This window comes from Scomber japonicus, chromosome 3 (assembly GCF_027409825.1).
Source record: "Scomber japonicus isolate fScoJap1 chromosome 3, fScoJap1.pri, whole genome shotgun sequence".
NCBI lineage: Eukaryota > Metazoa > Chordata > Actinopteri > Scombriformes > Scombridae > Scomber > Scomber japonicus.
In genome coordinates this window covers 38,644,621-38,661,278 of record NC_070580.1, presented here as the reverse complement: position 1 = coordinate 38,661,278, position 16,658 = coordinate 38,644,621, and the positions used below count along the sequence as shown (strand labels likewise).

Below are 16,658 nucleotides of genomic sequence, written 5' to 3'. Positions count from 1 at the left end.
TGTTCTGCTGTGGGACTTCAACGCTCACGTTGGCAAAAACAGTGAGACCTGGAGGGGTGTGAATGGGAGGAACGGCCCCCCAATCTGAACCCAAATGGTGTTTTGTTATTGGACTTCTGTGGGAGTTGGCTCCGATGGTGGGGGAGGATGCCGGTCAGACCTGGCAGACCCAAACGCATTGTGAGGGTCTGCTGGGAAAGTCTGGCAGAGTCTCCTGTCAGAGAGAGCTTCAACTCCCACCTCCGGGAGAGCTTCGACCACGTACCGGGGGAGACGGGGGACATTGAGTCCGAGTGGGCCATGTTCTGTGCCTCCATTGTTAAGGCAGCTGACTGGTGCTGTGGACATAAGGTGATCAGTGCCTGTCGTTTTCAGAAATACCCAAACCCGCTAGTGGACACCGGCGGGGAGGGATGCCGTCAAGCTGAAGAAGGCCAGTGGGTTTGTTCACGAGTGAGGGAAGGATGGAGTGGTAGATCAACAGGTGGATCGATGCGGACTCTGCAGTCTGCACAGATCCGTTGTGGTGAAGAGAGAGCTGAGCCAAAACGCGAAGCTCTCGATTTACCAGTCGATCTTGGTTCCTACCCTCACCTCTGGTCATGAGCTTTGGGTTCCTACCCTCACCTCTGGTCATGAGCTTTGGGTCGTGACCCAAAGAACAAGATGGCGGGTACAAGCGGCTGAAATGAGCTTCCTCCGTAGGCTGGCTGGGCTCTCCCTTAGAGATAGGGTGAGAAGCTCAGTTATCCGGGAGGAGCTAGGAGTAGACCCGCTGCTCCTCCGCGTTGAGAGGAGCCAGATGAGGAGGCTCGGGCATCTAGACAGGATGCCTCCCGGACGCCTCCCTGGTGAGGTGTTCAGGGCCCGTCCCACCGGTAGGAGACCCAGGACACGCTGGAGAGACTATGTCTCTTGGCTGGCCTGGGAACGCCTCGGGATCCCCCGGGAAGAGCTGGACGAAGTGGCTGGGGAGAGGGAAGTCTGGGCTTCCTGCTTGGGCTGCTGCCTCCGAGACCCGACCAGGATAAGCGGTAGAAGATGGATCGACAGACCAGTGTAATGTGCATCTTAGTGGCTATTTTGCTTATTAAATTATTGTAAGGGCTAATATATCTAATATGGTACCCCTTTCCGACAATATTCACTGGTGACCTTTCCATTTAATATTTCACAGCAACCCCTACAATATTTCCTTGTACACCTTATTTATAATATTCCAGGGTATGCCTTTCATCCAGCATCCATATCACCCCTTTCTTTTAATAATCCCAGGTACCCATTTCGTGCAACATTTCATGGTACCCCTTTCTCTACAATATTACAGAGTACTCCTTTCCTGCCATATTACATAATACTCCTTATCTATAATATTCTAGGGTATCCCTTTCCCACACCATCCATGATATCCCGTTCTTTCAATAATCCCTGATACCCATTTCCTGCAACAGTTCATGGTACCCCTTTCATTTAATATGAGGTGGTACCCCTTATTTATAATAATCCCAGGACCCCATACTTATAATATACATATTAATTAATATCTGTTACTATGGGAAACCCTTTCCTACAACATCCTATAGTAACATTGCCCTGTAGTGTTCCCCAATACCCCTTTTATCATTGCATCGTAGTCCTTAATTATTTCCTGGTACTCATTTCCTGTAATATTCCATGGTACCCCTTGTTTCTAATATTCAATGGTATCACTTTCCTGCAACAATATTGAAGGACACAATAGTGTTTCAACCATACATGGTCCACCTGAGGACGACCCGTTTTCCACTTTATAGGACTCCATTCCCTACTACAGTCCATGATACCCCTTTCATTACATCTCATGGTACCTACTCCACAACATCACTTACCTATCATATTTCATTGACACCCTTCTCAATGTATTTCATGGTAATCATTGTATTACACCTCTTACCTACAGTTTTCCATGGTACCCCCTTTGCAAATTATTATACCCTAGCCCTTGCAGAGACTACTGCATAGTCCCCATCTCTTGCTACTTTCCACATTAAATCACATACTGCCCATTCCATGTAATACCCTAACTATGATAACCCAAAATACTCCATAGCACTATTGGAGGTCCCCCTTCCCTTCCTCATGTCACCCACTACTGACACCCTTCCATTGCACCCATTTCAGTTTTTCCCTTAAATGAAATATGCTATTGTTATTGTTGGGAATTGTCCCGGTGATTGTAATGGCCAGTCTGGGTCTGTTATTCCATGCCACCCATTTCATTTTGTCCTTTACAAAAATAATAATATGAGACCCCATTCCTAAATAATTCCACAGATTTCACTAAATTAGATTTTGACTCTCGATATTCAACGTGAAGTTGTGTTTGAATAAAGTTGGTGCAACAGAAGCCCCCATTTTCATCTGAGTATTGAGTAAATGCTTTGGAATGAAACACACCCTTACACATTACATGGGAACTGGTGAGACAAAGCTCCGCCCTCCACCTGATTCACCTGAGAGGAATCAGGAAACAGTTTGTCATTCCTTCTCAGATTCGCCTTCAGACACACTGACCTCTGTGAGTAAATGGATCTTTTTTATTTAAGGATTTTCTGATGATTTAAACTGAGAACAACCTTAACTTTTTATTTTACAGAGAAAAACTGAATTGAACTGAATAAAGACTGTAAAGGGGTTTTTAGGGGATTTTATTTTAAGTATGCAAAATGCCAAGAGAGAGCTGAGAGAAAAAGAAGTGATGGTCAGATTGCAAGACTTGCTGGGTGTGGCAGTAAACATGGTCAGCGCTGCTAGAGGTTGCCACAAGTTCATCGTCTATTCACTGCTTTGTGTTTCCTTAGTTCCTGTAAAGTTTTCACACTAACAGCTGAACAGAACTTCTCCTCTGAATGAGAGTTTATTTTATAAGCTTCATGCAGGTCATGATGTTCTGTACTGTACACATTAAATCACATAAAACCTGTTAGTCTGTGATCTTTAAACTTGATAGTATGTGTACTTTTGGACACAGGAATGAAACACACCCTGTGTTACTGTGAAGCTACAACATTTATCAGAAGAGATCTGACAAAGCTCCGCCCCTCACCTGACTCACTTGAGACAAACCAGGAAACAGTTTATTGTTGGTCTCTAAAGAGACACACAGACTGAAAAACAGAGCGTCAGATTCACCTTCAGACCAAACTAACAACTTCCTCTGAGTGAGTACAGCTACAGGAGAGAAAAGTGGAAAACTAGAACTCTGCTGCTTCAACCTGCTGACTCTCCACACACTGAAGGTGAGTTTGACTAAAAACTGGAGTCACACTGAAAGTAAATGTCAGTGAAGTTAGTAGAGGAGGGAGGGGAGCCATGACTGACTGTACTTTCTGTCTGCTGTGTTTTCAGCTTCACTCAGAGACTAAATGGCTTCCAGATCAGAGGAGGATCTCTGCTGTCCGGTCTGTCATGAGGTCTTTAGAGATCCTGTTGTTCTGTCATGTAGCCACAGCTTCTGTAAAGACTGTCTGAAGAGCTGGTGGAGAGAGAAACCAACACATGAGTGTCCAGTTTGTAAGAGAAGATCTTCAAAGGAACGTCCACCTTGTAACCTGGTGTTAAGGAACCTGTGTGAGTCCTTCTTACAGGACAAAGATCAGAGAGCTTCAGAGGCTCTCTGCAGTCTTCACTATGAGAAACTCAGACTCTTCTGTCTGGACCATCAGCAGCCAGTGTGTCTCGTCTGCAGAGATTCAGAAAAACACACCAACCACAGATTCAGACCCATCGATGAAGCTGCACGACAACACAAGAAGGAACTTGAGGAAACTCTGAAGCCCTTAAAGGAGAAGTTAAAGGTTTGTGAAGAAGTTAAAGTGAAGTTTGATCAAACAGCAAAACACATTAAGGTCCAGGCCCAACACACAGAGAGGCAGATTAAGGAGCAGTTTAAGAAGCTTCACCAGTTTCTAGAAGAGGAAGAGGAGGCCAGGATGGCTGCTCTGAGGGAGGAAGAGGAGCAGAAGAGTCAGATGATGAAGGAGAAGATGGAGGCTCTGAGCAGAGAGATAGCAGCTCTTTCACACACAGTCAGAGCCACAGAGGAGGAGCTGAGAGCTGAAGACGTCTCATTCCTGAACAACTACAAGGCTGCAGTGGAAAGAGTCCAGCGCTGCCCCCTGCTGGATGATCCACAGCTGCCCTCAGGAGCTCTGATAGACCAGGCCAAACACCTGGGCAACCTGGCCTTCAACATCTGGAACAACATGAAGGAGATGGTCTCCTACACTCCTGTCATTCTGGATCCAAACACTGCTCATCCAAAACTCATCCTGTCTGAAGATCTGACCAGTGTGAGATATGAAGTATGCAGACATCACCTTCCTGATAATCCAGAGAGGTTTGATTTCTTTCCCTCTGTCCTGGGCTCTGAGGGCTTTAACTCAGGGACTCACAGCTGGGATGTCGAGGTTGGAGACAATAAATGGTGGTCACTGGGTGTGTTATCAGAGTCTGTTCAGAGGAAGGGAAGCATACAGTCTGGATTATGGAGAATAGCTTTCTATAAAGATAAATACTCAGCACGATCACCACCAGCTCCCCTCACTGATCTCTCAGTGAAGAAGAAGCTCCAGAGGATCAGAGTGAATCTGGACTGGAACAGAGGAAATCTGTCGTTCTCTGATCCTGATACTAACACACACATACACACCTTCACACACACTTTCACTGACACACTGTTTTCATTCATTGGCACTTTGGATAAACTCCCAGTGAAGATTTCTCCACTGAAGGTCTCTGTGACAGTGAGATGATGATGATTATTAATGATGATGATTCTTATCATTCCTTTCATTTATTTCTTTAAGGGGAAAAGTAGCTTAATTTAACTTCTGAAGCCTCTGTGTCATTATTCCAAAATATGTTGCTTTAGTTGGTTTTGTCAAATATAAAATAATTGTATTAATTTTTTTGATTGATTTATATGAATACCTTTCATATACTGAATGTTAGAGAACGACATCACTGCTCTTTGTCAGTTAACTGTGTTTAAAATAATAATAATCTTAATATAAAACTGTTTCCTTAATAATGGGTTTGTGCTGTGAGACTCATCAGAGACTCTGCGTCAGTGTGCGGTCCTTCTGCCGTGTCACAACAAGCGTCGGTGAGATTGAACTGTGAAATATTAATGTTAAGGCGCCCAAAAAACTGGAACAAGAACATTTCTCTTGGGAGTGAAAATATTCTCGGGCTAAGTCATGGAAATGATTAAAACATGTACTCTGAATCTCTTTATGCTTTTGTTCCCTCGCTCCTCTGCTGCTTCCATCCCTGCCTCTCCTCTCCTCTCCTCTCCTCTCCTCTCCTCCTCTCTGTTCTTTTCTTTTCATTCCTTCACATTTACACTGAGGTGAGTTGTACTGTATGAACGTCTGCTTTAAAAAAAGGTAAAAGTCATTCTTGAAGACGATGAACGCATTAAAACTCTTCCAGAAAATCATCAAAAGAAAGAGTAGTGAATTTTTGTTTCCATCCAACGAGATGACGTCAGAGCATCAGTCAAAGCTCCGATGATGGAAAACATGATGGAAATATGACATTTGTGTTAGTTTGATGTATTGATGTGAGGAGGGAAACAGTCTCCTCATTATAGCTCCACTCAGATCCAATGATTCATGAACGTCATCATTTATTCACTCAGACTTGATTTTTACCTTTTATGCCTCAGACAACAGGAAACACTTTTTGAAAGATCATTCTGCCAATAAACTGATCAACTAACAAGTATCACGTGTCTATCAAAGCCTCATATATCTTATTCCTCCATTATTGTCCAAAAACTATTTAAAACATGTTGCAGACTCTCCAAAATAAAGGAACAAACTCTTCAAAATAAAGGAACTAACTCTCCATGGCTCCAAAGACTAATAACAGTGATCATATTTTCAGTCTCTGAAGCAGATGCTACTTATCACAACCTCTGGACTTTGAACTACACTGTAAAAATCTTCAGTATTCTCAGTATTTGCACATGCTCAGTGGTGTCTGAAGTGTTGACTCTGGACAAACACACAATATTTGTTCACATTTCAGTTCATTGGTTCAGTTTGTTGGCTTGGATCCAAACATGAGATTTGTTGACAATAAGACAGAAACACACCTGCACAGCATTTGGTCCTAAATTAACCTCTACTGTCAGTTACAACAACACAAAACCAATCCTCACACACTGAACACAAAGTACAGGCAAGGCTGATGGGAATGTCTTTAGTTTTGCAGGTTTTCGGGTCATGACCCACTTTGATCTGATGGTGGCGCTAGATGAAAAGTCAAAGGATCACTAAAGTCGGTACGATTCATCATCAGGAAATAATGAACATCTGCACCAAATTTTGTCCCAATCCATCAAGTACATATTGAGATAATTCACAGGATAAGTGAAAAGAGGCTCACCAAAGTTATTAGGATACATCCTCTGGGGAACGTTTTCCATCATTAATATGCACTGGGTCAAACTAGGCTCTGTGGTCATAGCAAGGCCTCACCAAATGATTTTAGGGTTTAGACATTGTTTCCCTCTTAGATAGTGGTAATCAGTGAGTCTGCTCCTTTTGGGGAAAACAGGAGGCTTTCTGATAGTGTTGCTATAGCAGCCGAGGTCAGATATGTGTTTGACTGTTTTCCCTGAATGGGGTAGAGGCAGCTGGAGTCAGAGGTTTGATATAGTGTTGGATGGAGGATAAAGGTCCTGAGTGAGGTCTAAGCAATGTTTTGTCTATAGACCAGTAGACTAAATTCTGTATATTGTAGATGTGTTGGATCTGACCATATTTGGGCATGGCTCTGTTTGGTTTAAAGTCCTGGAGGAGAGAAACTCCAGAATTGAAGGAAGCATCAGAACATAACATGTACTGATCATTCATTCACTTCTCCTCGGCCAAGTAAATAAACCTTTTCAATACAAGACATCCTGGACTCCTGTCTACTCTCTCCATTGATGTATGGGCTGCATCATTAAAATCTCTATCAGGGAACATGAATGAAGAAAGTTTAATAGGAACCATGTAATATCTTTTGAGATGCTTCAGTCTGGAACAAAGTGGTGCACAGTCAGCCAGACAGCCAAACAGCCAAACAGCCAAACAGCCAAACAGCCACATCCACTGAGTCTTTCTCACACTGTCCTCTGGTCACGTTTCGCCTGCAGTCCTCTCACTTCTCACTCGTCTAATTACCAGCAACAAAAGCTGTCAGTCAAACGGTCTTTTCACTAATTTGAAGCTGTAGCTTATGGCTGCAGCTCGTGATGCGTCACAGTGTTCAACCAGGAATGGAGGATGACAGCGTGGCGGGTTCAGACAAGGGTCAGCGTGTGGATTCACTGCATGGACCCTTAATGTGTGCAGTCACTTCTCACCTTCTACACATGCATCTAAATACTTTCTATATGGAGGAGCATATAACAGACTAAGTGATGGTTTAAACACACAAAAGTTCACTGCTGCCTAACCTAGAGCGCTTTTTACTGGCAGATCGGATGTGATTATGTTTAAAGGTGATCGACTGTCTCTCCTAGAAGACACTAACAGTTTTATACGTGGCTGTTCACATTAAGTTATATAAGCAGTTGTGTCATGAGCTTTACAAGCATCCAGCAGGCGAGTCTGAAGGAGTATAAAGTCATCTGATGACTTGTTCTAACCAGCAAATACAAAACAAATGAGGTCGATGGTGACATGAAAACAAGCACTGTACATGCTTCTTCTGTGAAGTAAAGGCCACTGAGGTTTGACTTGTGATGAAAATGCAGCTTAAATGAAGAGTGGGGACAAAAAACTCCACTCTGACACCAAACAAGCCAAAACTTTCCCAGAAACTCAAAGAAGCATAAAACTGAACCACCTGAAGTTGTGATATAAAGACTTCTGCAGGATCAATGTAAAATCAAACCTGTTCAGCTCTGAATGCAGAACTGAACTAATGAGCTCTTACAGCAGCGTCTCCACAGCTTCTTATACTTTAAGGATTCAGATCCATAAAGAAGGTTTCAGGGTTACCTTTTAATGCAGAGATATAGTTCATGTACAAAGTTCTGGACTTTTTGTACTGAACTATCATCGTGTAGTCCTGACTGGACCTTTCATGCTGTGGATATTTGCTTCTGATCTTTACTGATGATATTTCTGATTCTTTCTATTTAACTATTAGCTTCTGGTTGAACCACAATGTAGAAATACTCATCGAGTACGTTGCTGGAGCACCACAATGGTCCCATTTTCTTGTATTATAATAACTGATGCATTGATGTTATTTTAATGTTGAAGCTGGCTCATTATAATTACCCTCATGGACTTTCTGGGGAGGGGAAAACATTTCTCCCTCAGGACCAATAAAGTTTTCATTTTCTCTTCACTCAGTGGTGGAAGAAGAATTCAGATCCTTTACTTTAGAAGAAGAAAAAGAAGAAGAAGAAGCAGGAGAACTTTATTGATCCCTGTGGGGAAATTGATCCTCTGTATTTGACCCAAACACCCAGGGACCATAACATACGCGGCTTTAATGGCGGCTGGAAACCGAAACATCTGGTGAAAACCCACAGAAACACGAGAACAAGCAAACTCCACACAGATAGACCCGAGGATGGATTGGGATCCAAACCAGAATCTTGGCAAGAGTACGTTTAACTAGAAATACTCCTGAATTCAAAAGCCTCTGACTTTTTGTTGCTATACTTCCCTCACAGCTCAACAGGAACAAACACTGTCTGAGGAAACACAAAGAGGGAATCTGATGCTTAATGTTGATGCTTCATTTAAACTTTAAACTGTTGAAGTAATAAAAACACTGATAGAGCGACCTAGAATAGAAACACATGGAAATAACGTTGTGATGTTGCTCTACAGTGCCTCCTGGTGGTATTTTTTGCAAGGTGCTCTTTTATTTTGAAATTATTGGTTATCACGGTCATCGGTCATGTGGTTAGAGTCTCAGATGTTTGCCTCTGCCTTGTAATCCATCGTGTCTGTCGCTGTCTCGCCTTGGAGAAGCTTTGTTTGTAAGTTTATATTATATATTATATTTGTATAATTCATAGTTTCGAATATTGTGATGGTTTATTTCATATTGTTCAAGATTTATAAGTTAATGCTAAAACTCATATTTTTCTTGTATGTAACATAGTCACTCATTTATAGACTAACACCTTTTTATGGACGTTTATGGACGTTTTTCTGTGTCTATTTTTAGTTTCACAAGAAAGTAAGATTGTTCCTGGCATTGTTAAGTACGGTGACAAAGATCTTCAATAAACAGACTTCAGCTTTTACTACACGTCTGAGTCATCTTTCACCTTTCCAGCAACAAAGTGTTTAGCTATCTGTCACTCCGTGGAGCCACGCACGTACAGTAGGGGACAGAATAAATGTATACTTTTCTGTTTCTTGTGCAGCTGATTCACATTTTAATAGAAACAAATACTTCCCTCACAGCTCAACAGGAAACACAAAGAGGGAATCTGATGCTAAATATTGACGCTTCATTTAAACTTTTAAACTGTTCAGGATCAAATTAGACCTTTTTTTTAACATTTAGAGAACAGTAAAAACACTGATAAAGCAACCTAGAATAGAAAAACATGGAAATAACGTATTCTACTCTCTTTCTTGTGCAGCTGATTCACATTTTCATACAAAACAAATGAACAAATTTGACCCACATTTATTTGAAAATCTTCAGAAACCACTGAGACTCTGACCGCTCCTCCCGGGATGAATCACATCCATTAATGAGCGATGAGGTGTTGATGTAAAACAGATTAGTGAAGAGTCTGATTACGAGTCAGAACATGAACAGAGACGGTTAAACAGTATTGTGTCTCATTGAGGTGGAGGACTGTGGGTTTAGTCCTCCATCACTCTACATCCTGTCTGTGGAGAGTCTGAGTCAGACCTAAAATAGATCTGGTGACGTGTCCGACTGTGCCGACGGTCAGACGGTCAGACGGCCGGCGGTCGGGATCGAGACCTCCACTCGTCTCCTGCTGAGAGAAATCTGCTCAATGTGACTTTCACCACCTCCTCTGTGTGTCCTCCCATTAGTCTCCTCCTCCTCTCTCCCTCTGTCCTCTTTATCATTCCACCAGAATAATAAGAGTCTGATATTATTAGAAGTCGTGTGAATATACTGGAGCATCAGCATCATCTGTGTTTAATATATATTAGCGTTGCAAGGCTGACAGATATATATTTCAAAAGGTATTTTCTTTCATTGTAGGCTAATAATAATAATAATAATGATAATATGCTAATGAATAATCATTTTAGACAACCATATTCAATGCACTATAGTAAATTCAGTGAAATAATGATTAAAAATAAAGATTTCTAGATCAGAAAACAATATTAACCTCTGATCATTGATCTTGTTGAACCAGAGGATCCTAACTGACTTTACATTGGTGTTGTTGCCATGGTTATAACACATTTTAATTATCACTGACATGTACATTTTACACATTACATGTCACCACTGTGTTAAGATGTTCGGGGTCATCTCATATTCTCACATCTTCCTGAGATCAGGTTGATTAAACCACAGTCTAAAACAACCACTAATTAACCTTTATGAACTCACACAGATAGATGTGGATTTATACTGCAGGTGAAACCACATTACATCCATACGCAGGAGAAATAACGTAGACTCAAAGAGCTAAAAGTATAAAAACCTTAAAGTCTTATTTTCTGCACAAAACCAAGATCATCACAGACATAATCCTGAAAACAGCTGCAACATGACTTCACTACACACACTACACACACTACACACACTACACACATTACACACACTACACACACTACACACACTACACACATTACACACATTACACACACTACACACATTACACACACATTACACTACCTCAGACCTGTAATACAGTTCATAATAAGATGTTTTTTATATCACGGGAGTTTTACACCCTGAAGTAGACTTATAGTCAAGACCGCCTAAACCGAGACCAAGACACTACCAAGACCAGAGAGTACCAAGACCAAGACCAAGACCAAGACCAGAGAGTATGTACAGAGCACGTCTTCATGTCTTCATGTCTCGATGTGAACTCACTGTAAATGTTTTCACAGATTGGGTTAGATCAAATATGTGGCAACTGCATGATGGCTGTTACTGCACTATTAGAGGATTGACTCTGAGCTGTTAAGGACTGACCTGACTGCTCACTGGTCCCAAAGTCATCTAACAAAACAACAAACCTCCAAAAACTGTCTAATGAGGGAAATATGTAACTGACTTAAATTATACTTCATTATTAGATGGAAACGTAACATCAGGCCTAACGCTGAATCAGCACAATGCAGATATTACTCAAAGGTCAATGAGCCATTTATTTATTCACATCCCCTCGAGACCGCTCTGCCCGGTCCGAGACACGGCGGGACCGAGAGACCCGAGACACCAAGACAAGACCAAGACCAAAGACCGTCGAGGCCGTAACAAGACCAAGACCAAGTCCAAGACCATGAAAAAGTGGTCTTGGTCTCGAGAACTACGAGTCTACCCTGAAGCTCATATGAAACTCCGGCAGTTATACAAATCCAGCTGCTAAGGTTCAGGTTAGTTCACTCTGAGTCTTATAAAGATCTGTCCTCATAGTCGGGATCATGAGTAGATTAGTTGCTGGTGTATTGAGCATCATCCTGAGCATCATGGGTAATGTAGTCTTTAGAGCTGAGCTTTAGAAATGGAAATACACAAAAAGACTGAATAAAGCAGCGCTCCCTTCCCTCTCTTCTCTTTCTTTCTTTCCTCTCTCCTTTTCTTCTCTCGTTCCCTTCCTTCTCCCTTCCCTCCTTCCTTCCTCCTTTCTTTCCTTCCTCCTTCCCTCTTCCTTTCTTTCCTCCCTCCTTTTCTTCTCTCGTTCCCTTCCTTCTCCCTTCCCTCCTTCCTTCCTCCTTTCTTTCCTTCCTTCCTTCCTTCCTTCCTTCCTTCCTTCTCTCTTTCTTTCCTCCCTCCTCCTTTCCTTCCTTCCTCCTTTCCTTCCTTCCTTCCTCCTTTCCTTCCTTCCTTCCTTCCTTCTTCCTCCCTCCCTCCCTTCCTTGACTCAAGGACAACAGGAGGGTTAAAAAACTAAAAGTTAAATGTTAAGTTTGTGCAGTTAAAGCTTGTTGTTTGTTATGTTTTGACACATTATCTATTTCACATTATCCCTGTGCAGTTTGTGGAAGCTCAGCGTTCAACACTTTGCTGCTATTTTCAGTTTTCATAGTTTGATCAAAGAGATTCAAACCTGCGTCCGTCACATGGGACCAACACCCAGAGATGTAACAGCCATGAACTGCTGCTGCTGCTGCTTCCCCACGAGAGACACGGATGAAAATGATAATTCACATGAAGCTGCTTTCTCTGCTGTCAGCACAAAGAATAAATAACCGCGGAGCCACGGAGCAGATTCTCTGTTTGATTCTCTGTTTGAATAAAACTCATGATCAGGAACATGAGAGGAAACAGCAGCGTTACATCATGTTCGTATGATACTCTACAAACACTTTCACTATAAAACAAGTGATTAGGGATGAACCGAGTATAACACACAACTAACCAAATATTCACTGCATGCCGACATTCACAAGAGCTAAATAGATAATGTGTCAAAACTTAACTTTCAATATTCATGACAAACAAGCTTTAACTGCACAAACTAGTATTAATCTAAATGATAATCAGCCTTCATTTCTTTACACAAACACATTCATTAAAATAATAAATCTTACAGACCAATAAAAATATAAGAGGTGGATTATTTTGCAGCAAGACATCATGGACGTCGACTCAATTAATTGTGATTTTAATTTTTGCCATAATCGCCCAGCTCTATACTGTATATCAACATATCTGACCTGACACTTATATATATTCTTCTTAAAAATTCTTCAAATGATGAAACTAAGAACATCTAAACAGACCAAATGACACAGCTACAGTATTTGTGTGTCTGTTAAAAAGGTTTTGGAAGGAAGGAAGGACAGGTGGAGGACTGAGAGAGGATGAGGTGTGTCTGAGCGGAGGGAGGGAACGAAGGAAGGAAGGAAGGAAGGAAGGACAGGTGGAGGGAAGGAAGGAAGGAAGGAAGGACAGGTGGAGGGAAGGAGGGAAGGAAGGAAGGAAGGAAGGACAGATGGAGGACTGAGAGAGGACGATGAGATGTTTCTGCCCTGCAGGTCTCACGGAGCAACGCCTCATTATAGATGATGAATGTGGAGAAGCAGCGAGCTCTGGGAGGCCCAAACACCTTCACCCCCCCCCCCCCCCACCCCCACTCCCCCACTCCTCCCAACCCCCCCACCTCACACAGGCAGCGCTGCATTAATGAATGTACTTAACAAAGAAAATCATTTCATATTAAAATGCCCTCGATCCACGCCGGACCTTCTGCACATTAAAGACTCAGAACTACAGAAAGATGTGTAAATCTGCGTCTTCTCCTCATTTCAATATTCAGCTGATGTAATGTAGATAAGGAAGGACGGAAGGAAGGAAGGAAGGAAGGAAGGAAAGGAGGGAAGGAATCTCAGAGGGAATCTCAGACTGTTAATGTTCTTGAACTGCAGCCTGTGTGGTCATGGCTGTGCTGATGCATTTAAACTGTCTCTGTGTTTCTGTGTGTGTGTGTGTGTGTGTGTGTGTGTGTGTGTGTGTGTATGTGTGTGTGTGTGTCTGTCTGTGCGTGTACATCACTATGGAAGAAGGAGGGAGGCAATACAAGAGAGAAGTGAAACTGTCTTTCTAAACGCTGCAAAGCATTCAAGGATTTCTGACCCTATTAAACAGCTTCAGTGTAATATTAATTAAATGTAATGTAAATATATATTATATAATATATATATATATGAATTCTAAATATTACATTTCTTAACTCATGTTTTATTAGTTTTCACATTTAACAAAACATACAGATACATACATAGTCCATTTCCTCCGTCTGGTTTCCCATATTGTTTGTTGTAGTCTTATATTATATGTAAGTCTCTCCATAACGCAATTGGGGGGGGGGGGGGGGGGTTGTTTCTTGTTAAGGCTTTTTTTTTAAGCTGCCAGTAAAATCTTGATCTTGTTGCGGTCCTCATCTGGAATGTTGTTTGATTTGTACATCTAAAATAAAGTGCAATGCATGTTTTAGGCGTCTCATAGCCCAAATTGTCTTTCAACCCCTCCCGCACACATCTTCCCAAAATCTCCTAATTTTGTTACAATGCCAAAAAATATATGTGTGTGACCCAAAATCTCCGGCAGGGTTGTCCAACTGCTGTTCTTCCCTTTTTCATTTTAGGTGTAATATCTTCTGAGGGTTAATTGAACATTGGCCTTTTCATTATAACGTCCATGTTAATCATATGAAGGTTTCTATCAGTAAAACATTAAATCTACAGATAATAAACAGATTTAAGGTTTTTATGGTCAGTGTTTAGTAAATGAACTCTGAACATGTGTGTGTGTGTTTGTGTGTGTGTGTTTCTCAGTTTATCTGTTAAAGAGCGTCGAGAGGTTTAAGTGTCAGAGTTCAACGAGCAGCAGCAGCAGATAAAGCTCAGACTGAAAGCGTCTCAAAGGAAAAGCTTTTCTATCTAACAGAGAAGCAGATATTCATCACAGGAGAGTTTAGATTCATTACTGAGAGTAAAAATAAAAAGAGTAGAAAAGGCAAGCGTGCGTACGCTGCAGAATGAGAAGCAGTGTTTTACTCTTCATGCATATTTCAGGAATCCAAACAGTCTCCAGATCATCTTCATTTGTGATGCTAATTTTAGTTTTCAGTGTGCAGGTTGGTGCTGGGAGCAGAGTGCATGTTAGCAGAGTGCATGTTAGCAGAGTGCACGTTAGCAGAGTGCACGTTAGCAGCATGTTAGCAGAGTGCACGTTAGCAGCATGTTAGCAGAGTGCACGTTAGCAGCATGTTAGCAGAGTGCATGTTAGCAGCATGTTAGCAGACTGCATGTTAGCATGTTAGCAGCATGTTAGCAGAGTGCATGTTAGCAGAGTGCATGTTAGCAGCATGTTAGCAGAGTGCATGTTAGCAGAGTGCATGTTAGCAGAGTGCATGTTAGCAGCATGTTAGCTGCATGGACGCGTGCATGGTGGTGCTGGGAGCAGAGTGCATGTTAGCAGAGTGCATGTTAGCAGCATGTTAGCAGAGTGCATGTTAGCAGAGTGCATGTTAGCAGCATGTTAGCAGAGTGCATGTTAGCAGAGTGCATGTTAGCAGAGTGCATGTTAGCAGCATGTTAGCTGCATGGACGCGTGCATGGTGGTGCCTTGGGAGCAGAGTGCATGTTAGCAGCATGGATGCGTGCACGTTGGTGCTGGGAGCAGTGTGCATGTTAGCATGTTAGCAGCATGTTAGCAGCATGGATGCGTGCAGGTCTGGTGCATGTTAGCAGCATGTTAGCAGCATGAATGCGTGCAGGTTGGTGCAGGTTTGGTGCATGTTAGCAGCATGGATGCGTGCAGGTTGGTGCATGTTAGCAGCATGTTAGCAGCATGTTAGCTGTAGAAACGTCTACTGGTCACTTTTAAAGGAGTAGTCTGTAGTTTTGACCCTTTTATATTTTCAGCTGAAGCTCACATGAAGTGAATCCAGCTGCTTAGTTTAAGGTTTGTTTGAGTTTCCTCTGAAGGATCTGATCTCATAGTCACGTTAGAGTCGTACTGCAGTGATTCATGCTTCATGCAATAATTAATAATCTACTGCTGGAGTGTGTTATATATTTATTATTATTCATTTATTCTGCAGTCGAGGTTGATTGTGTTCTTTTATCTTTGTACTGCTAGTTATGTTTGTTTGTTCTTTAATTCTCAGCTGAGAGGAGCAGCGCTGACATTTCACTCTTCAATGACAAGAAACACTTATTCTCTACGACTTCAAACATCTTTTATAATTTTATATTAAATAGTTTAACTGATTTATTAAAACACACAGAACCTTCAACCTGCAGAGTTTAATATCAGCTCTCTTCTCCTCCCTTCCTTTCTTTCTTCTTCCTTCCTTCCTTCCTTCTTCCTCCCTCCTTCCTTTCCTTCCTTCTTCCTCCCTTGCTTCCCTTCCTTCCTCCTTTCCTTCCTTCCTTCTTCCCTCCTTTCCTTCCTTCCTTCTTCTTTCCTTCCTTCCTTTCTTACTTTAGGTGCAAATGACATAACTAGTAAGGCCTGTTTAAGGTGTGTGTGTGTGTGTGTGTGTGTGTGTGTGTGTGTGTGTGTGTGTGTGTGTGTGTGTGTGTGTGTGTGGTGTCTTTCTAGAGCACAACATCACCCAAAACAATACATTTAAATTAAATCTCATTTATGATTCAGCTTAAAAAAAAACACCAGAAGACATTTAGAAGAGAAGTCTCATCCTTATTCTCCAAGCTCAGACACACACACACACACACACACACACACACACACACACCCCCACACACACACACACACACACACACCACACACACACACACACACACACACACTTACTACTGGAGGAAAACTAGTCTCACCTCATTGGACAGAAGCTTCCTCTCCTCACAAATCCCACTTTAACCTGCTTCACTGTCCGCTGTGATGAACCCTCCACTTTACACTGACACACACACACACACACACACACACACACAGACCACACACACACA

General features: G+C 42.0%; 2 protein-coding genes across 2 annotated transcripts in view; one reads left to right on the top strand and one right to left on the bottom strand.

Annotated features, from left to right (window-relative positions):
• Positions 1–16,658, bottom strand: part of LOC128355634 (metabotropic glutamate receptor 7-like) — a 274,376-nt gene that overhangs the window by 173,342 nt on the left and 84,376 nt on the right. The window lies entirely within an intron of this gene.
• Positions 3,227–4,793, top strand: LOC128355650 (E3 ubiquitin-protein ligase TRIM39-like). The gene is made up of 2 exons (XM_053315974.1): positions 3,227–3,278; positions 3,388–4,793. Exon 2 carries the CDS (start codon positions 3,405–3,407, stop codon positions 4,791–4,793), a length of 1,389 nt encoding a protein of 462 aa, XP_053171949.1. The 5' UTR covers positions 3,227–3,278; positions 3,388–3,404.